This window comes from Urocitellus parryii, chromosome 1 (assembly GCF_045843805.1).
Source record: "Urocitellus parryii isolate mUroPar1 chromosome 1, mUroPar1.hap1, whole genome shotgun sequence".
Lineage (NCBI taxonomy): Eukaryota > Metazoa > Chordata > Mammalia > Rodentia > Sciuridae > Urocitellus > Urocitellus parryii.
Window position 1 is genome coordinate 15736451 of NC_135531.1, and position 22574 is coordinate 15759024.

The window sequence follows — 22574 nt, forward strand, 5'->3', positions numbered from 1 at the left end:
TAAAATGCTTTGCGTTATTTCCTCCTCTAGAACTCTGAAAGAGGAGGGAGTTTAGTAGCAATACCCTTAGTGCCTGAGACAAAAGGCAGTAGTTGCTGAATGAATGGATTATACTATTTTCCTTATATAGAATATTTGGTATTCTAAGGTGATTTCATTCTAAATGAAAAAGAATTTACTTAGAAGGCCTTAACACATACAAAAAAAAATATTTTTTTTTTCATTTATCACACACCGGAGTAAAAACCACTGTTACTGTTATGGTGTACAAATTATTCTCCAATTGTTTGGATAATGGAAAGTTGTACAAAAAAAGCACCCAGTAATACCCTCACCAACCAGTGAGTCTACAAGGGTCATGAAGGCAAAATGAAGTTACAAGCTTCTGAAGATAAAATTCTCTTGTTTTCTCAGGTTTGGAATCTAAATAATATTTTCCTCCTCTGAGGAGATATATATCAACCACTGGTATAAAGAGCATGGCAGTTTGGAATCCAATAGCAGCAACTCTTTTGTGCAGTTTGACATTTTGAATCATGCCTCATTAATTAAAAAAAATTACTAAGGGTGACCATGCCTGAAGCACTGTGTGTAAAGGTACATTTCACCCAGTAGTAAGGAAAATAATTACAAAACAATGTGGTAAGTGTGATAGCACAGGAGGGGAAAACTAAGAAAATATAACAAAGAAACATCTAATTTAGACTGGAGAAGGCTGATAAAAGTTTTTGGACACAATATGAATGACACTGCATCCTAAAAGATAAGTAGGTGTTCACTTGGCCACAAAGAAGGGCACAGAATTAATGATGTCTACCAAGTAATTAAGACTAAAAAAACACAAGCATATTTGTAGAAAGAACTGGAAGTGCTTTTGACTGATTGATCATGATCTCCAAAATAAAAAGGGACAGTCTGTGCTTCTAAAAACCATATTAAAAATTCCTTAAATATTTATATTCAGAAAGCACAAAGGTATTTTCATAATAAAACCTGCTAAAACGCTAAGTTAAATACAAATCTTCTTGGCTGTGCAAAGATAAGCCAGAGGGCTTGGCAGGGATGGGGAGAATTTCTCCTTGCCCTGAAGGCTCTATATGAATTTTTATGTTTATGAAAAAGAAGTATGGGTTTTCAATGTTTGAGAAAAACTGGACTAGAATATGATTACACAGGATGTTTACAAAGAGAAAGCTGGGAAGGTATGCAACTCTGCAAAAGTTCTAAAAATAAGAAAACATGAAGCAGGAAAGATTATGCACAAAAGATGAGGATTTGATGTTTGGACATACTGAACTTAAAATTACTTTGGAGGTTTTTCTAAGTGAAGATTATTTAAGAGACCTTTAGAAATGAGATTTAGTAAGCAAGAGGGAGGCTGAGGTCCAGGTTACTGATTTAGGAATCAGCTTGATATTATAGGTGGTGGAGGAAGCAATGGCTGTGAATGATATATCATATAACAAGATTATTAGAGTAAAAAGGAGGGGAAAATGAGGGAAAAGGGGGACAGAAGGAAGAGAACTCTAGTAGAAAATGAGAAGTCACCAGGAAAACGAGGGAAATAACACAGATGAAATCTGTAACAGATTTGTCTTCAAAAGGAAGCAAGCAACCTCTTTTCCTCTGAACAGGGGAAAATGAATAAAAATAGTAAATACTTGCTAATATCCTTCATAGCTTCAACTTTGTGTATGATAGGAGGAAGGGCCATGCTCTAGGGGAGGGACAGAGTATCTGAGGAAAGTGACAAACTTTGGCTCAAATACAGTGGGAAAAGGGAAAGGCCACCTAGTGACAAACAAAAGGCTTATTATAAGGGCTTGGGAGACAATGTGATTCCACTTTGAAGGACTACATGCCCTTCCCACAGAACTCAACAACCCAGAAAAGGTAGCTCATTCAATGTTAGGGCTCACAGAATGACTAGGCTAAAGAATAATGACAGAAGGAACAACTAGGGATAGTACATAAGGTGCACCAGAAAGCTGAGGGTGAACAGGGAAGAAAGAAAACCTGAAAGGGGTTTGATAATTTAGGAGTAAGAGGAGCAAGAAAAGGCTGTGAAGAAGCTATAGATGACACAAAAATCAGGAAATAAAAAAGAGGAAAAGATGAGAATTGTCATCAGTTACTGAAATTTGAGATTTCAGAAGGGAAACTCAGGATAGTTAATACTGAAGCTGCTGGAATGTGATAAAGTCACTAGAGCAGAAGTCCAGTTTATTACCAAGGTATCAGACAGCTTATCCCAAGATAGCAGGAGCTGAGGTAGACAGGAAGACAGTAAGCAAGATATCAAATCAGGCTCTTTGGCCTTTAGCATTCCATCCCTATTATTAAGGGCAAAAAATGATAAAACTTCAAAAGATGTGCCCTAAAATTGTATGAAGTAATGACAAACTAACCTAACCTTCCTTACTTGAAATATGCATCTTATTTTAAACAAAATAGGAAATCATTTTTAAATTTTCATAGGATGCCTAATAATTTTTTTTAAGTATTGGGAGATTGAACCAGGGCTTCATGGATGCTAGAATTAAAAACTGTAAATATGATTTGTAGTAATACATGGCAAAAGAGCTTAAAACAATGATTCCTTTGTGGAGTCTTTTGTTATTGACCTTATTGGAAATGGCATCTGAATATTAGTCATAATCTTTCATTTTGCCTACATTTTTATTCAGAATATCTGTTCAAAGCAATGAGGTGAACTGAAGGATAGCAAACTTTAAGAAAGGGAAATTAGAGTTTATGCTATATACATATATTTAAAACAAACAAAAATAACCTAAAGTATTAGGGGGGAAAAATATCTGACAAGCTAAATTGGGTTCCCCCTTACTAATGACAGGATACCTGTATTCAAGCTGAGTTAGAATAAAATATATGCCATCTTAGACGTTAAGGAATCATTTTTTTCCCCCCACAGGTTTAAGAATATACAATGAAAGATGAGGATGGCATTTAAAGAAGGGCAACCATACTGGGTATCTATATTACTATAACATCAAATTCAGTATCAGTATGTCTTTTTTTTAAATTTATTTTCCATCACATGGGTCTTTTTGTCTTTCTGATTGAAAAAGACCAGATGAATTACTACTTACAGGACTGCTGAAAGAAATTTAAAATTTGTTTTGCATTTGTTGTATTCCACTCTTGTTCTTTCAGGGGTCCTTCACACACAGATACATACTTTTTCAAAATTTTTTCTCCTACTTCTCGGAAATCCAAGGATTCCTTGTGTGTCATGCAGCTTGCTCCAGAAACACCAGTATCCATTTCACGATTTTCTGGCTGTTGATCCACACAATGTTTCAATCCCCAGTAACACATTTCTCCACTGTACATCATAGCCAGCAAATGAATGTCACTAAATATTCCTGGGAAGGTCATTTATGATGAGAGATCAGAATTAAATTTAAAGAGAAATCCTAGTTGTTAAAACTCTAATAAACTCCTTGTCATTAAACATCTTTTCATCTCATTTACTTTAATAATAACATCTAGAAATGCCAAATATCACTAATAATATTCTCATTTACATTGTGCTTTTTTCTCCCTATTAACTTATAAAAGATGTTCATCACAACAATAATAACAGTATTATCAAAGAATTCTTTTAAAGAACTGTCTAAGTTAGTGATCTTAACCTTTGGGGGATGCTCTTTAGGACCTCTTAGAGAATTAATCAGTGGAACTTCTCTCAGAAATATACTCCAAATTCTGTAGCATTTCAAAATACTCATAAATTCCCTGAATCGAACCCATGAACATAACTCTTATTTTGTGGAATACTCTGGGATCATTGATATAGCTATAGTCAGGTATCCTACAGCTCTTATATTTTTCAGTGTCTATCAAAATCACATATCGTCATGCCCCTGGAGAGGTCATACAATTTCAAATTATCAGAGGTGTTTATACCACAGGATTTTGATCACAAGTTGAGTGAATTCTTCTTTTGAGTAGTTTTTCCAGTAGCCAATTATATATTAACACTTATGGTATATAAAGTATATTGATTTGGTAGGAAGATTTCAAAAGACTTAGAGCCAGGTGCAGGAGCACACACCTGTAATTCCAATGACTCAGGAGACTGTGAGGCAGGAGGATTGCAAGTTCAAGGCCAGCCTCAGCTAAGAGGCCCTAAGCAATTTAGTGAGACCCTATCTCAAAATAAAAAATTATAATTAAAAAAAGTGTAAATATGATTTGGGTATGAGATCATACCTAGGAGAATCACCAAAGCTCTTTGAGTCTGGGATTCCACATGCCCTAAACATGGAGTTTTTTAAGGAACACATGAAATTAAAATGTGTTTCAGAAAACAAAGTCTTATAAAAATACAAGATCACTTAACTTCTTAAGGCCACTAAAATACAAATGTACAAATAAATACTTTATTCTAATGTAGAAATAAATGATTTATTCTAAGGTACATTATAATAAACACATTAGAATTGTGTGATTATAGGGGCTTGAACTGGAGCTTAGCGGTAGAGCGATCGCCTAGCTCGTGCAATGCGAGGGGTTTGATCCTCAGCACCACATAAAAATAAATAAATAAAACAAAGACATTGTGTTCAACTACAACTAAAAAAATATTTTAAAAAAGAATTGTGTAATTATAAAACATACCTCAGTGATTATGAGCATCATAATCTCAATTTCTCACCTAATTATGGTTCAACAGAAACTATGACCATAATGGCATTAGATTAACAATTCAATTTTCAAAACCTGTAGTACTTACTATTTTAAATCTACTAAAAGATATTTGAAGTTTCACAATTTTTTTTTTACATCTATCATATTCACTTCACCTGAAATTCAGCTTATAAATAGTGGCAAGATAAGCAACAGTTCAATGGAATAGCTGATTCATTAATGCATTTATTAGTTTAAAAATGAAAAAAAGGGCAGAATCTGATATTTGCATTCATGAAAATGATAGGCTACACTATATTATATATATGATACTATTACATATAATTATATGTAGTATATAATCATATATATTACGTATTGTATATAATTATATATAATACTATTAAATAAAACATATAAGTACAATGCCTATTACATATAATAATTTCTTTTTACTTTTTTTTTTTTTTTTATTGTTGGTCGTTCAAAACATTACATAGTTCTTAATACATCATATTTCACAATTTGATTCAAGTGGGTTATGAACTCCCAATTATACCCCGTATACAGATTGCTGAATCACATCAGTTACCCTTCCATTGATTGACAAATTGCCTTTCTAGTGTCTGATGTATTCTGCTGTCTGTCCTATTCTCTACTATCCCCCCTCCCCTCCCCTCCCCTCCCCTCCCCTTTTCTCTCTCTACCCCTTCTACTGTAAATCATTTCTTTGATTTGTATTATCTTGTCTTAACCCTCCTTTCCTCTTATATGTCCTTATGTATAATCCTGAGGATCGCCTTCCATTTCCATGCGATTTCCCTTTCCCTCCCACCTCTCATCCCTGTTTAATGTACATCTTCTTCTCAAGCTCTTCGTCCCTACCCTGTCCTTGTTTACTCCCCTTATATCAAAGGGGTCATTTGGTATTTGTTTTTTAAAGATTGGCTAGCTTCACTTAGCATAATCTGCTCTAATGCCATCCATTTCCCTCCAAATTCTATGATTTTGTCATTTTTTAATGCAGAGTAATACTCCATTGTGTATAAATGCCACATTTTTTTTATCCATTCATCTATTGAAGGGCATCTAGGCTGATTCCACAATCTTGCTATCGTGAATTGTGCTGCTATGAACATTGATGTAGCAGTGTCCCTGCAGCATGCTCTTATTAGGTCTTTAGGGAATAGACCGAGAAGGGGAATAGCTGGGTCAAATGGTGGTTCCATTCCCAGCTTTCCAAGAAATCTCCATACTGCTCTCCAAATTGGCTGCACCATTTTGCAGTCCCACCAGCAATGAACAAGAGTGCCCTTTTCCCCGCATCCTCTCCAGCACTTATTGTTGTTTGACTTCCTAATGGCTGCCAGTCTTACTGGAGTGAGATGGTATCTTAGGGTAGTTTTGATTTGCATTTCTCTGACTGCTAGAGATGGTGAGCATTTTTTCATGTACTTATTGATTGATTGCATGTCCTCCTCTGAGAAGTGTCTGTTCAGGTCCTTGGCCCATTTATTGATTGGGTTATTTGTAATCTTATTGTCTAATTTTTTGAGTTCTTTGTATATTCTGCTTATTAGGGCTCTATCTGAAGTGTGTGGAGTAAAGATTTGTTCCCAGGATGTAGGCTCCCTGTTTATCTCTCTTATTGTTTCTTTTGCTGAGAAGAAACTTTTTAGTTTGAGTAAGTCCCATTTGTTGATTCTAGTTGTTAACTCTTGCGCTATGGGTGTCCTATTGAGGAATTTGGGGCCCGATCCCACAGTATGTAGATCATAACCAACTTTTTTTTCTATCAGATGCCGTGTCTCTGATTTAATATCAAGCTCCTTGATCCATTTTGAGTTAACTTTTGTGCATGGCGAGAGATAGGGATTCAGCTTCTTTTTGATGCAAATGGATTTCCAGTTTTCCCAACACCATTTGTTGAAGATGCTATCCTTCCTCCATTGCATGCTTTTAGCCCCTTTATCAAATATAAGATAGTTGTAGATTTGTGGATTGGTTACTGTGTCCTCTATTCTGTACCATTGGTCCACCCGCCTGTTTTGGTACCAGTACCATGCTGTTTTTGTAACTATTGCTCTGTAGTATAGTTTGAAGTCTGGTATCGCTATACCGCCTGATTCACACTTCCTGCTTAGCATTGTTTTTGCTATTCTGAGTCTTTTATTATTCCATATGAATTTCATGATTCTTTTATCTATTTCTACAAGAAATGCTGTTGGGATTTTGATTGGCATTGCATTGAACTTATAGAGAACTTTTGGTAATATCGCCATTTTGATGATGTTGGTTCTGCCTATCCATGAGCAGGGTATATTTTTCCATCTTCTAAGGTCTTCTTCTATATCTTTCTTTAGTGTTCTGTAATTTTCATTGTATAAATCTTTCACCTCTTTTGTTAGGTTGATTCCCAAGTATTTTATTTTTTGGGGGGATATTGTGAACGGAGTAGTTTTCCTCATTTCCGTTTCAGAGGATTTGTCGCTGATATACAGGAATGCCTTTGATTTATGCGTGTTGATCTTATATCCGGCCACTTTGCTGAATTCATTTATTAGCTCTAATAGCTTCTTTGTAGACCCTTTTGGGTCTGCTAGGTATAGAATCATATCATCTGCAAATAGTGATAATTTAAGTTCTTCTTTTCCTATTTTTATGCCTTTAATTTCTTTCGTCTGTCTAATTGCTCTGGCCAGTGTATCGAGGACTATGTTGAACAGAAGTGGTGAGAGAGGGCATCCCTGTCTTGTACCAGATCTTAGAGGGAATGCCTTCAATTTTTCTCCATTCAGAATGATGCTGGCCTGTGGCTTATCATAGATTGCTTTTACAATGTTGAGGTATGATCCTGTTATCCCTAATTTTTCTAGAGTTTTGAACATAAAGGGATGCTGTACTTTGTCGAATGCTTTTTCTGCATCTATCGAGATGATCATATGGTTCTTATTTTTAAGTCTATTGATGTGGTGAATAACATTTATTGATTTCCGTATATTGAACCAGCCTTGCCTCCCAGGGATGAATCCTACTTGATCATGGTGTATAATTTTTTTGATATGTATTTGAATCCGATTCGCCAGAATTTTATTGAGGATTTTTGGGTCAAGGTTCATTAGAGATATTGGTCTGTAGTTTTCCTTCTTTGATGTGTCTTTGTCTGGTTTCGGAATCAGGGTGATGTTGGCCTCGTAGAATGAATTTGGAAGTTCTCCCTCTTTTTCTATTTCCTGAAATAGCTTGAAAAGTATTGGTGTTAGTTCCTCTTTAAAGGTTTTGTAAAACTCTGCTGTATACCCATCTGGTCCTGGGCTTTTCTTAGTTGGTAGTCTTTTGATGGTTTCTTCTATTTCCTCTATTGTTATTGGTCTGTTTAGGTTGTCTATATCCTCCTGGCTCAATCTGGGCAGATCATAGGACTCAAGGAATTTATCTATGCCTTCACTATCTTCTATTTTATTGGAGTATAAGGATTCAAAGTAATTTCTGATTATCTTCTGTATTTCTGAAGTGTCTGTTGTGATATTGCCTTTTTCATCCCGTATGCTAGTAATTTGGGTTCTCTCTCTTCTTCTCTTCGTTAGCATGGCTAAGGGTCTGTCAATTTTATTTATTTTTTCAAAGAACCAGCTTTTAGTTTTGTCAATTTTTTCAATTGTTTCTTTTGTTTCAATTTCATTAATTTCAGCTCTGATTTTAATTATTTCTTGCCTTCTACTTCTTTTGCTGTTGTTTTGCTCTTCTTTTTCTAGGATTTTGAGATGAAGTATGAGATCATTTATTTGTTGGTTTTTTCTTTTTTTGAGGAATGAACTCCAAGCAATGAATTTTCCTCTTAGAACTGCTTTCAATGTGTCCCATAGATTCTGATATGTTGTGTCTGTGTTTTCATTTAACTCTAGGAAGTTTTTAATTTCCTCCTTAATGTCTTCTAAAACCCATTGATCACTCAGCAACCTATTGTTCATTCTCCAAGTGATGCTTGATTTTTCCTTCCTTCTTTTATCATTGATTTTCAGTTTCATTCCATTATGATCAGATAAGATGCATGGTATTATCTCTACCCCTTTATATTGTCTAAGAGTTGCCCTGTGACATAATATATGGTCTATTTTTGAGAAGGTTCCATGTGCTGCTGAGAAAAAAGTGTAACTACTTGATGTTGGGTGGTATAGTCTATATATGTCAATTAAGTCTAGATTGTTAATTGTGTTATTGAGATCTATAGTTTCCTTATTTAACTTTTGTTTGGAAGATCTGTCAAGTGGTGAGAGAGGTGTGTTGAAGTCTCCCATGATTATTGTATGGTGGTCTATTAGACTCTTGAACTTGAAAAGAGTTTGCTTGATGAACATAGCTGCACCATTATTTGGGGCATATATATTTATGATTGTTATGTCTTGTTGGTGTATGGTTCCCTTGAGCAGTATGAAGTGTCCTTCTTTGTCCCTTTTGATTAACTTTGGCTTGAAATCTATTTTATTAGATATAAGTATGGACACTCCTGCTTGTTTCCGCAGTCCATATGAGTGGTATGATTTTTCCCAGCCTTTCACCTTCAGTCTATGAATATCTTTTCCTATCAGATGCGTCTCCTGTAGACAGCATATTGTTGGGTCTTGTTTTGTGATCCATTCTACTAGCCTGTGTCTCTTAATTGGTGAGTTTAAGCCATTAACATTTAGGGTTATTATTGAGATATGGTTTGTTCTTCTATCCATATTTGTTTATTGATGTTACTAACCCTGATTTGTTATCCTCTTTGACTACTTTCCCCCCTTTACTGTCCTATCTCCCATTGTTGGTTTTCAATGTTATTTTCCATTTCCTCTTCCTGTAATGTTTTGCCAAGGATTTTTTGAAGAGATGGTTTTCTAGCTGCGAATTCTTTTAACTTTTGTTTATCGTGGAAGGTTTTAATTTCATCTTCTAATCTGAAGCTTAATTTCGCCGGATACACGATTCTTGGTTGGAGCCCATTTTCTTTCAGTGTTTGAAATATGTTATTCCAGGATCTTCTAGCTTTCAGAGTCTGTGTTGAGAGATCAGCTGTTATCCTGATTGGTTTACCCCTAAATGTAATCTGCTTTCTTTCTCTTGCAGCTTTTAAAATTCTCTCCTTATTCTGTATGTTGGACATTTTCATTATAATGTGTCTAGGTGTGGATCTCTTATGATTTTGCACATTCGGCGTCCTGTAGGCTTCTAGGATTTGGGATTCTGTCTCATTCTTCAAGTCTGGGAAGTTTTCTCGTATTATTTCACTGAATAGACTTTTTATTCCTTTGGTTTGGAGCTCTGTGCCTTCCTGTATCCCAATGACTCTTAAATTTGGTCTTTTGATATTATCGCATAATTCTTGGATATTCTGCTCATGGTTTCTTAGCAGACTTGCTGAGCTGTCTATGTTCTTTTCCAGTTGAAATACTTTGTCTTCATTGTCTGATGTTCTCTCTTCTAAGTGATCTACTCTGCTGGTAGTATTCTCAATTGAGTTTTTAAGTTGGTTTATAGCTTCCTGCATTTCTAGAATTTCTATTTGTTTGTTTTTTATTACCTCTATCTCCCTGTGAAATTGATCTTTTACTTCCTGGATTTGTTTGTCAATGTGATCTTTCATTGTCTGATTTTGCTGTCTCATGTCTTCCTTGAGACTCCAGATCATCTGAAGCATATAAATCCTGATGTCTTTATCTGACATTCCATCTGTTGCAGCTATTACCTCTTCTAAAGTTGAGTTGACCTGCATTACTTGTGGTCCTTTCTTTCCTTGTCTTTTCATACTGCTGGCGTTTCTTTCTGCTTGGTGCCACTGTTGTGTTTTTGAAATTTACCCCCTATTTATTTATGTTGCTCTTGTATAGTTGGGAAGTCTCCCTTGCTGGGAGGGTATTGGCTGTGCTCCTCCTCTAATTATGGTGGTCTGTCTACCCCGCTGATCGGTTGCAGGTCTGCCCCCGATGCGGGCACTGGTGGTGGCTTTGCTCTGCCCCCACTCCAATTGTGGTAACGTAACTACCGCGCCCTGGGATCGTTGGTCCTGATCTGGATGTGGGTGGCGGCTCAGCTGGGCCCCCACTCCAATTGGTGTGACGAGTCTACCGCGCTGGCAGACCTCTAGGCCGGTGGGTCGCAGTTCTGCACAGCCCCCACTCCCAATGGGGTACCTGACTACCTCTCCAATGGGTCGCTGAGCCCCCTCCGGACCCGGGCGGCGACCCTGCTCCACCCCCACTCCAACCAGTGTGACGCGACTGCCTCGGTTTTATGTGTCCACCACGGTGGCAAGCTACCTGGCCTGTCTTGCCAGTTGGCGGCAGGTCTGCCTGCCCTGCTTGCTCGGATGGCAGCTCCGCACAGCCCCTACTCCAAATGAGGTTACTTGGATACTGCGCTGCGGAATCGCTGGTCCTATTCTAGGCGTGGGCGGCTGCTCTCTTCAGCCCCAGCTGCGTTTGGGGTGTCATGGTACCACGCCGGCGGGTCACTTGGCCTGCTCTGGGCGCAGGAGGAAGCTCCAATCTGCCCCTACAACACCCCGCCGGACTCTGATTGAGAAGCAGTCACCGCCGGTTCCCTAGCCTTGGGCCAAAGCAGCTTAGGTAGCCGGAACCCCGCCTCTCCGATCTGATATTCATTTTTTAGGTGTAGATGGACACAACACAATGCCTTTATTTTTATGTGGTGCTGAGAATCAAACCCAGGTCCCGCCTGTGCTAGGCGAGCGCTCCACCGCTGAGCCACAATCCCAGCCATTCTTTTTACTTCTTAATAGTTAAGATCATAAACCTCAAGGAAAAAGCTAGAGAGAACACTATATAATCTAGTATTCAGGATTATTTTATATTAGATATGGCATTTTATTAAACAAATATCCTTTTTATTTGTGTGATCCTACACCTTGAGTAGATAATACTAGAACCACCAGTGTAGGTAAGAAAAGAAAAGCAAAATGGAGGGAAGGTTGAAGTTAAAACCTTCAAAAGCCTTGGGGGATGGGACTAACTACATCCAACAAGGTGTGAAGTGACCTGGGAAAGGTGAGAAGTACCTGCCTAAGTGGAGATCTGAGATCTCACCCCATTCTTTAGGTAAGCCTCATTTTCTACATTAGCAAGGAGTCAACTGCTTACTAACATACAGATATCCTTTGAGACGGTGTTATTAGAAAGAAAATGATTAGCTATATGTGAAATAGTTCTTACACTTTAGCCTGCATTTGAATTAACTGGCAGACCTAATTAAAATGCTCACTGCTGGGCCCCACCTTAGAGTTTCAGATTCAGGTATATTTAAGTTTGAACCTAAAAGTTTGTATTTTTTAGACAAATTCCTAGGACCTAGTAATGAGGGCCAAGAACAAGTCAAGATGGCACCTGGCAGTATGCTAGGAGGAATGGTTTGAGAAGTAACGCCAGCGAGCCATTAAGATGATGTTAATTAAGTTAAGGTGTGTACAATTATTAAGATGATGAGGATTTCTGGATCTGGATGATGTTAACTGAAACAAACTGTGTATAATCAGTTAAGTGTATATATACCTCTGCCGTCCTACAATAAAGCGGCACCTGCTGTTTCAACCTTCACAAGTTGCTTGTCACACCCCCCACCCCCCCACCCCATAAGAGGGATGAGGACTTGGCAAAACTTCTGTGGTTCCTATATTTTCTTTTTCCCTGGAAATTGCTTTAGTACCATATCCGACCCTTTTAATTACCCTGTGAAAGAAGCATTTGAAGCGAGTTCAAAGCATGACTAAAGAGAAGGCACTAATATATGCCTCCCAAGAAAGAAAATTCCAGGCCACAGAGTATCTTACCTTAAAACCAGATATAGAAGAATGAGGGAAACAGATGACTTGTGTGACTTTCTCTGGTTCTAAATAGACTTCAGTGCTAATCCTCACCTTTTTCTTTTAAACAGTGTTCCAGGTTAAGTATTTAATGGAATCAGTCCATGTAAGACTGACTTGAGGTGTGGGTTGAGGAAACTGTTTAAAAGATCATTTTCAATAACTCTAATTAGTTCATTAGTTATCTGGTATAACTAATGATAATATATATTTTCTATAAATACATCAAAACTATATTTGTAGGATGTCATGCCCATTGTGTGACCTCTGTATTCACAATAGGTTGTTTTAGGATAAGATGGTTGTCTAAAATAACAGAACATAACAATTTTTAGACATCACTACAAGTCTTATGTTAACAGTATTTAAATCACCAGTTTTTGTTTAATTAAATGTTTTCAAATAGAACAGCTCAGGAAGCTAGCAAAGTAACAAAAAGAATTAAAATGTATTTTAAATTCTAGAATCTTCCTCAAGATATTTTCTTATTTCTCACATTTCATTTCTCCCATAACAATTTCAGATGAAACATAAGAAATGAAAATTTACAAGTATACTCCTATGTCAACCACAGCTTTGTGACCTTAAAGAGATCCCTTGATTTACCTGGACCTCAGTTCCTCCATTAAAAAAAAAAAAGATATGGTAAAAGTCAGTTCTTTCCCTAACTTCAGTTCAAAATTCCAATGATGCCCAATATCCAGTTCTTAGAACTGTCAAGTGCATAGATATTTGTATGAGAATCAGCTGCCATCCAATATTTATCCTCTTCCCACCTTCTTAGTAAAGAATTTTAATTTGGAATGGTAATGTTATCAGGTTAAGAACTATACTTTCCAAGTTTCCTCACAGCTAGGTCAAGTGATTGAATTAAACTGGCCAATGAGTGGAAGTACTATAAGAGCTTCTGAAAAGGTTGTTAAGGAGCTGACTGGGTTAACAAAATTCCCTTCTGCCATTCCAGAAGCTTGAAACACAAGTGAAACAGAAGAGGCTCTGGGAGCATTTTGGAATACGGAGCATGAAAGCAGTGTCCTAAACAGGGATACCTCCTGTAAAATTCTGTATCATCACTATTGTACTCTAAATAAAGTGCCTCCCTCTGAAGCTTAAGAACTCTGATTCTAAAGAGGATAGAAGAAAAAGATAAGAACATGATGTCATGGAGTCACTATAACCTTAATGGATTTTTTTTAATGTGAAAGAGCATTAAATGTCTACATTGTTTAAGTTACTTCTTATCTAACACAAATAGACAAACCTTGTTCTAATCAACGCCATGCAGGAATGCAAAATATGTAAATACAAAACTCTCCCCAAATTATTAAACAGCAGAGATTAGAAGTACATTACATGAAAAGACTTTAATCTCTGAATTCCTTAAAAAGATCTGTTATTACTTTTTGTCTATAATTTAGCTTGAAATGTATTTAAAATACAGAGTAAAATCTAACAAACTTTCTAAAATCTTAAAATAAAACTTTAAATCAATTAGAAAATGTTGAAAAGAAAAGAGATCACATTACCTGCACTCAGTAATTTAGCTGTGTCTAAGTCTTGAAAAGAAACTCCTTCATTTAACTGGATAGGACACCGATAATTTAGCATTTGTAGTAAGTAATTGATTCCATCAACAAGGTACTAAATAAAAATCAAAGCCAAAGAATTAAAGTATTATATACAGAACTATCAACTTCAAATACTTTTTCCCATTCTTTGCCAGAGAAAATGGGCTAGTATACAGATATATCTAATGGTTATTAAATTTCAATGGTATAAGGTCCCACGATTCTATATTCTCATAATGTAAGTATATTCCTCCAAATAATAATACAGAAAAGAAAATGTTAACCAAGAACACATACTACAGTAAAATCCTTATCAAAAAAATACTATTAAAGGAAGAAAAGGATAAATATCATAAAGATGTGTAAAAACAAGTTATTACTGTGTACAATACTAATTTATTAATGTGTACAATACTAACACCCATGTCTGTCTATAATTTGGTCAGAACAGACAAGATGACTCAAGAGAACCACAACTTTCTAGAAGCAGGGTCATGTGGGCTCTTTAGCAGTAATTTACTGACAGATGGAAGCTTGATCCAAATATTTTCTTTAGCCAAAAAAAAAAAAAATTATATATATAGAGATGTATATGATTAGGAATTAATATTATTTATTTTACATTAAAAAGTTAAAATCCAGAACTTAAAAAAGCAGGTAGAACCCCCAAATTACAAAGTGCTTCCACATTATCTTATTTAGTAAAAGACCTAGAATGCAAGCCCAGACTCTTTGATTACACTACTCTTAATATTATAATAAAGACAGCTTCTTGAAACCTAAATGTCAACAATCAAAAATGTGTAAGAAATGTCTTTTTACCTTTTTAAGCAAACTAGATTTTTTCAAGAGCCACTCTCTTCTTTTGGTCAGAGAATGACAATACATATACAGTAGGGCTCCTCGTCTCCAAGAGAGACATTCAAGTAGCTCATCCCCAAGCAAATCACAAAGCTGAAACACACACACACAAAGCCAAAAGAGAAACCTGATGTCTTTTGGTCAAATTAGAAGTCAAATTTCAAAAAATTGAGCAATTAAAAACCCTCACTTCACAAGAGGTGCCCCAGTTTAGTAATTTACACAGGAATGCCTATCTTTGAATCAAGCAGAAATACTGAAATTTATTAGTATGTAAAAATTAAAATAACTTTTACATTTACAAATAGTTTTACAAAGTAATTCTAAAAATATTTTAGTAGCTAATTCCTCTAACATATTTGAAATATAGTCTACAATCTGATTAAAAAGATAGCTTTTCAGAAGTGTTAGTTGAAAAAAGATCATATCTATTTCTTTTAAGTAAAGAAATAAACATAAGAGAATCTAATAAGAATCAGATTGCTAGAATAAAATACTGAAAAGTTATACACAAGAATAATTTTAGTAAACCAAAACTTTTTGTTGTGGTAAGGCATTTAAATCTTGCAATGTTTTGTTTCCATAGTTAGCCTCCCCTAATAAATACATACAGCAAAGAAGGTATCTAGGTAGCAAGTCAGCAGGCACTTAAAGATGAGAAATTATTTGCTAGAAAGATTATCCAGGACTAGCGATATAAGCTCTGCAATCACCTAAACAGAGATGATAGTAAAAAGTATGTGATCAGGTTGTCAAGCAAAAATAAAATAGAGATTATCAGAGGAGAAAGTAACGTCCTTAGGGAATGGCAATGTTTCAAGAATAAAGGAGAGAGGAGTTGCTTTGGAAAGAAGAGAAGGCTTCTCAGAAATGAAGGAGAAAAGAGCATGCAGGGGCTCCAAGGGATGGTATAATCAAAAGGCAGCAATTGTTCAGGTGGATCAAGACTAGAAAAAGGATAATAGGTATGGTAATTAGATTTCCAGGGACCTTTAGAGAAAAAAATAGCATGTGCAACAGTACAGGGAGCAAAAGTAGGGAATATCTGTGTTTACAAAGGCATACAATTATAATTCCATCATGCAAATATTCTAAAAATATTTAGTAAAATACAATATTTTACTGTCATGTTGGTCTGCAGTGGTAAGCTCTCATACTTCCCTCTTTCAATCTTAAAACAGAAACAAAAATATATTGAAAAAGAAAAAAACAGACACTAAGAGAGCAAGAAAGCAAGAACCAGAAGCATTCCGCAATAATTTACAGTGCAAAACTTACTTTTGGATGCATATTATTTTCTTTAACTAAAATTTCTGGTTCTGAAAGAAAACTGATTAGTTCTTTTACTTTCTGGGAAGAAGAGTCTTCAGGAAAATCTTCATCTACTAGCTTATTCTCCTCAAAATATGTCATGTCCAAAATAGCCTAAACAAAAAAGAAAAAAGTATAAGCAATTTAAACTTTAAAGAATTAGAGTTTAACTTTGCATATGTAGAAGATGTATATGTGTGTATATACATATATACATCTATATCTTATATATACATATATATATCAAACATTCTAGCATGGTAGTTAAATTTGGGAAGTATTCAGAGTGTCTAGCTATAAAAATAACTTGAAATAGGCATTATAGAAAACGTTACAGGTAGTTGCACATGGTGATGAACACCTAATATCCTAGAGATTTGGGAGCTGAGGCAAGAGGATTTCCAAGTTTGAGGCCAGTCTCAGCAACTTAGTGAGATCCTTTCTCAAAATAAAAAAAGGGCTGGGATGTAGTGCAGTGGCAAAATACCCCTGGGTTCGATTTCCAGTACTGAGGGAGGAGACAACTTTGTAGGTATTTTATTTTAGTAAAACACTGGGTTAATGGTTATCTTGCTTCTCTCAAGAAATAAAATGAAGATTATATTTTAACATGTTAATCATATTTAAGAAATTACGAAAGAGTCATGAATTATTACATTCTTTGCTATTTACATATGTATAATCCCTGAATTTTTTTTAAACACCTGCAGTATTAAGGTCACCACTTCTGGTTTTCTATATTGAAATTTTCAGAGGATTTGTTTTCCCAAATGCATAGTCAGTATTTGAGGGCTATATATCTTGCCACCCAATAGTGAATGCATACTATCAACATATGCAATTCAAACACCAAGTCCCCAGCACTCCTAAATATAAAAAACACTCTATTCAAGCACCTTAATATTTTCCAATCCTTTTTCTTTTTTTTAAATCTTCTGAATTAAGACTGAGGAAACTGGGTTCTAGTGTCAATTCTACATTAATCATATAACTAACCAAGGACAAGTTAATTTTATCTTTTCTAAGGCTGTTTCTTCACTGGTAAATGATAAATTGGATTAAATGCCTTTCAAAGTTCCTTCAAAGTTTTGAAGATAAAATCAATTATTACATGTAAAGCACTTGAAACATTACCTAGCACAGTTAGTGATATTTAAAAGATAAATGTTATTGTGTACAAAGCCTAAGCCAGGAAAGAGAGATCACCATCCTATGGAAGATGGTCTGTTAATTCAGAACTCAAAGGTTCTAGAAGATGTGGGAAATCTCAATCTGTATCTCTAGGTCTTTTGTACACTTTGGAAACTTCTTTAAGTACTCTACTTTTTACAACCATTTCATCTTTCTAATCTTAATCAGGAAAAGGCACACAAAAGCACTTTACCAAGTATAATCCAAATGTTAGTTATTATAAAGTTTATTTTTACATGTCAGTTTGTCTCTGCAGTATTTGGAAAAAAAAAAAAAAAAAAAACAAGGAAACAGGTATTGTCCATAGAAAGACCTGAATTTAAAGGAAAGTAAAAGAAAAAAGGGGGAACAGAAAAATATTATGAATGTGCATGAGACTAGCAGGGGGAACCATGTTTAGAATCCTGAGAAAAGGTGAATTTCAGAAAAAAAATAATAGGACTGTTAAGAGTTCCCTACTCCCTCTGAAGTGTTCAAGCTCTTAAGACACTGAATGTTATTCTGTGTTACTTACACATAAAGGGAAGCAATTCTTTTACCTGCAAGATTTTTTTCCTCACTTTTCAATCAACACATTATATAAATCCCCCTCCTTTGCATACTGCCTCAAAGTTTCAAGTTACTTACTTTATATTTTTTTTTCTAAAATTATACATTTTAAATAAAGAACAAACTGGGGCTGGGGATGTAGCTCAGTGGTACTTGCTTAGTATGTACAAAGCCCTGGGTTTAGCACTGCAAAAACATAACAAACAAAAGAAAAAAATAAAAACAACTTCATTATTAACTTTGGAGTTAATCACCTAAATAAGCAATCTGCCCTCATAAAATGCCAGAGTCCACATCTGTTTCAGTACCTGTGTATAAAGTTCTAGAAGATTTGATGGATTTGAACATTCTTTCTCTTCTCCACATAAAAGTTTCAGTTTTTCCAGAGCTGCCGAGGCCCGAATTAAAAAGTGATCTGTAAAAAAGTTAAAACACATGATTATATCATAAATTTAGAGTACATAAGTATCTGAGATGACGAAATGAAACTATATTATAGAATATGAAGAAACAGCAAGCACTATCTTATTCAAAATATGAAGTATAACATAATGTCCAATACTAATTAAGTAAATTTATCATGGAAATTTATTCTGGAAAGCAAAAGACTGAAAAATTTCTGCATTCTAAACAGAAAACTGCTATTTCCTAAGTGCAGTGTATATTTTCATAATGCTTCTTTTATAATGCTGATCTATTCAAAATGCTTAAATAATAAATTTATATAGCTTTTATTATAAGAATACAAATACTTTATATAAATCCACAGAAAGGGCTTCTACTGATAATGTGTGATGTCATAAAAATAATTGTAAAGGTTTTTTTAAAAGAATATGATTTACCAAATCAAATGTTTCATAAAATATCAGCACTATAAACAATTATAATTATAACCTGTGTTTATAGCTATTACAACTAAAATTATGTAATAATTGTGTATTTTATTCTTTTAAAACAGACATGAAACAAATTACCTTGTTCCTTCAAAATCTGAGGAAAAAGGAATAATAGGTCTACTTATCACATTCAACTCCTCTTCCCTATCTACTATTTTTTCTCCTTTTTATACTGTCATTATCCTTTTGCTTCTTCTATGATTTCAGCTATTATGCATTCACACAAAGGCACTATAGATCATTCTATATTACCTCCTATAGTAAACTTTAGATATGTAAGACACTAAAGTCCCTGAACTTGCCCCTTTGTGTTTCTCCTCTGGAAATACAAATCTTTCCTCCTCTTCTAATGGACACATTATATAGCACTTGGGGTGGGCCCATTTGATCTAGACTCAGCAGAAATTGAGAAGATCCATTAAGCTGTTTATTGTCAGACCAAAAGCATCATCAGGATATGTCCATTACCATTCATATGATGACCTTAAGTATTTCCAGTTAAAGACTGGGAAAGATAAAGACCCTTACCAGATTATGACTGCTGTTAAGATTCACTATTTACTTGAACTGAATGCTCCTTATTTAGCAGTCTTCCTATCTGTCCTTGGTCCAGAAGTATCAACCACACAACCCAGAAAATAGATTCTACTATGAATCCAAATTGTACAGAATATAGCGTTCCTTACAGTGCTTCTTTAAGAGATGTTCACCTTTTTTTTTTTTTTTTAACTTGCAAGATTATTATAAGACTTGATTGAATGGATAGGACTAGAGACCATTATGTTATATGAAATAAGCCAAACTCAAAAGGTCAAGGGTCATATTTTCTCTCATGTGGAAGTTGAGAGGAAAAGGAAAGGAAACAAAAAAAGGTGTTGGGTAATGACTGGGGTGGTCTCATGAAAATCAAAGGGACAAGGGGGTGGAAGGGAGGAGGGAAATACTGAGGAGTAATATTGTCCAAATTATTTTGTATGCATGTAAAAATATGTAAAACAAATCCCATCATTATGTACAACTATAATGCATCAATAAAAATATATGGAAAGAGAAAAAAATAAAATGAATACCCTCAGTATCTAAAAATTTTTTAAAAAGTCCCTGAGCTTGGATTGAAGGCCCTAGACCACTGCTGAATGAAGAGTGACATGACTACCATAGAGATAATGTTATAGTGGCATAACTATCATTTTAGAAAAGTCCATAAAAATGCAATACTTCTACTAGAACTATTCAAACAACCACAGGCAAGTCAAAAGATAAAAAGTGATTCTTATATAATCTCTGGAAAAAGTCCCTCTCATAGAATATTTCCATATAGTAAACATACTGTACTTGTACAATAAGAAAAATATTAACAAATATTGGCCAGAAATATAAAGGAGAGCATTTCCTAGATCGAATAACATCTGATTGTACCTGATCTAATTTGAATAAGTCAATGAGAACTATCGATCCCTACAACCTAGTATGAACAAATAGTTGTTACATTAAAGGATAATTTTTTAATATATATTATTTTGTTGTGTGGGAAACAAATGCCAAGTTTAATTCAAATATATTCAATTTTGCTTTAACTAAACTTCATAAGAAAATCCTGATAATAATATTTTAATGAGATCAATTTAAATACTGATTAATAGTCCATAATGTTACAGCTACTATTGTATTTAACTTTAATAAACTTTCAGAAAAATAGTCTCCAAATATGAATACATCATACCAGACTTTTATTTTCAGACTTCATTCTAGACTGAATTAAAGAATTCCTCCACAGGAAAATGAGAATGACTCATCGGTGCAGTAATAAGTTATTAAAAAATAATCTGTGATTTCTTTGAATTGTTCCAAATATGGCTGGAACTAGAGGTAACTTGGAAACACTTACAGGTAATTGCTACTACTATCCACAAATTATTCATGTGAATCCTAAGATTCACTTACCACAAACCAAAAAAGAAGTCAGCTTCAGGGTGGTCTGTGGGTCTTTGAAGAACATACTCCTGAGAAGAGATAATCCGGTAAACAATCTTCACTGAAACTAAGTCATCTCATCTTAGATCTTATTCAATAAATTCACCAACTATTCAATCACTTGGGAAAATGTCTCACTGTTGTTCTAAAGAGAAATGAGTGAGCCCACAAGCATTTTAAAACCTACCTGTCTGAAGTAAAGGTTCAAAATGGGGTAATGTAGAACCTATAAGTTGTTAGAAATGAAAAGAGAACTGGACTTGAAGTCAAAAGATCAAAGTAACTCCTAAGTCAGTTTTGTCCAAAGGAAAAGAGCTCAGACTTCTTCAAAACAAGTGCTCTCATACTCACAGAACCCTTGTTGAGAACCGAGATAACACTCGTGAATCAAGATCATTTAAATTACACCAATGTAAAGCTCTTCCATAGAATATTATTTATGGTTGCGTTCTAATCCAAAATATGAAACCGAAAATATTATAATGGAGTAATACAAAAAGTGTAACTGTTATATATGCCTATTTATCTTTACTGGGTGCAAAACTGCTACTGCTTGACTACTATTCCTCAATTTAACTAATTCTTTAAACGTTCGTGTGTATTTTCAATTAATACTACACTTTTTCCACTCGTTACCGAAACAGATCCGACAGCACACATCAGGCTCAGATGAAAACAAGAAAGATTTCACGGGTTACGAAAAATGCGGTTTTAAAAGCAAACGCCTTGTCAACGCAAGTTCCTGAGGGAGGACTATCCACCGCGCGGCACAGGATCAGAAGAACAGGACCAAGGACCTGGGACCCCCAGGGGCCACAGGCCGCAGCCTCCGGTCCTAACAGCCATGGAACACCAGCCCTGAACCACCGTCCGCCCGGCCGCCTCCCTCTCCTCCGCTCCCTCACCGTCTTCACCCGCGGCTTCACTAAGTTGCTGTATGTGGGCTTGAGCCAGGTCCCCCAGCTCCTCCACTCGCCTCACCACAGTGGAGACTGCGGCCGCCATGGCCACAACCGGCGGGCACGCCCCGGCCACGTGACCACGCCATCCGAAGATCACCTGATCCCCCACCTTCGGCGGGGCGAGGGGGCGGAGCTCGACTGGTTGCTGGGAGGAGACTTCAGCTCCGGGAGAGAATCGACCAGGGCCCACAAAGGTCGTTCCGGGGTGTTTCATTCCTCCGGACTGCCTCCTCCCTCCCATAATTCTGTGCAACCCTGGCTCCAGGGGCGGGTGTGATGCCGGGGCACACCTCCCTCCTGCCCCCTTCTCTCAACCAATAGGGAGCCACCCATGCCCCAAGGTGAGCCAATGGGAAACCAGCTCTCGGCCTGCGCCCGGGAAAAGAGCGCCACCGCGGCAGACCCACCAGCCGGAAGAAGGAGGTCGGAATGTCTGGAAAAAGGATCAACGGGTTTGGCTTGGTAGTGAGGGAGGTTACCTAAAATAAAATTATAATCTCTCTGTCAGAACCCGAAAGCCTGCCGGCCCCCGCGCAGCACATCCAAGTCTCCCGTGTGGTCTGGGGGAGGGGGAAGGCCCCAACGGTCGCGGAAGTTGCCGGTCTACGCGGTGGAATTATCCTTTCTAAGGCCGAATTTCAGCGGTTGACTTTGTTTTGCCTCCGTCTTCCCCTAACCTGAGCACGTTTATTCCACCCGTCTCGCTGCCAACTGTAGTAAAAGTTGCAGCTACAAAACTCTGTTATATGCAGTT

General features: G+C 36.1%; 1 protein-coding gene across 3 annotated transcripts; it reads right to left on the minus strand.

Moving 5' to 3' along the window:
- Positions 1-556: 556 nt before the first annotated feature.
- Rimoc1 (RAB7A interacting MON1-CCZ1 complex subunit 1) lies at positions 557-21908 on the minus strand. 3 transcript variants are annotated; one of them, XM_077800074.1, is made up of 8 exons: positions 21764-21849; positions 20829-20887; positions 18297-18403; positions 16216-16362; positions 16061-16108; positions 14899-15030; positions 14035-14149; positions 557-3386 (listed from the first exon to the last, which is right to left on the minus strand). In XM_077800074.1, exons 2-8 carry the CDS (start codon positions 20881-20883, stop codon positions 3103-3105), a joined length of 888 nt encoding a protein of 295 aa, XP_077656200.1. In that variant the 5' UTR covers positions 20884-20887; positions 21764-21849; the 3' UTR covers positions 557-3102. The 3 variants fall into 3 exon arrangements, with proteins under 3 accessions (XP_077656200.1, XP_077656196.1, XP_077656201.1); XM_077800070.1 differs by lacking the exon at positions 20829-20887 and having other exon boundaries at positions 21764-21908; XM_077800075.1 differs by lacking the exons at positions 16061-16108; positions 20829-20887 and having other exon boundaries at positions 21764-21908.
- Between the last annotated feature and the right edge of the window lie 666 nt (positions 21909-22574).

Excerpts from the sequence above, each read along its gene's own strand:
- Rimoc1 (XM_077800070.1), bottom strand. The coding sequence starts at position 21,863 with ATGGCGGCCGCAGTCTCCACTGTGGTGAGGCGAGTGGAGGAGCTGGGG. Across the intron at positions 16,363-18,296 it reads TTCTAGAACTTTATACACAG|GCTATTTTGGACATGACATA; the intron begins GTACTGAAACAG and ends TTTTTTGTTTAG. Across the intron at positions 14,150-14,898 it reads AATCTAGTTTGCTTAAAAAG|TACCTTGTTGATGGAATCAA; the intron begins GTAAAAAGACAT and ends ATTTTTATTTAG.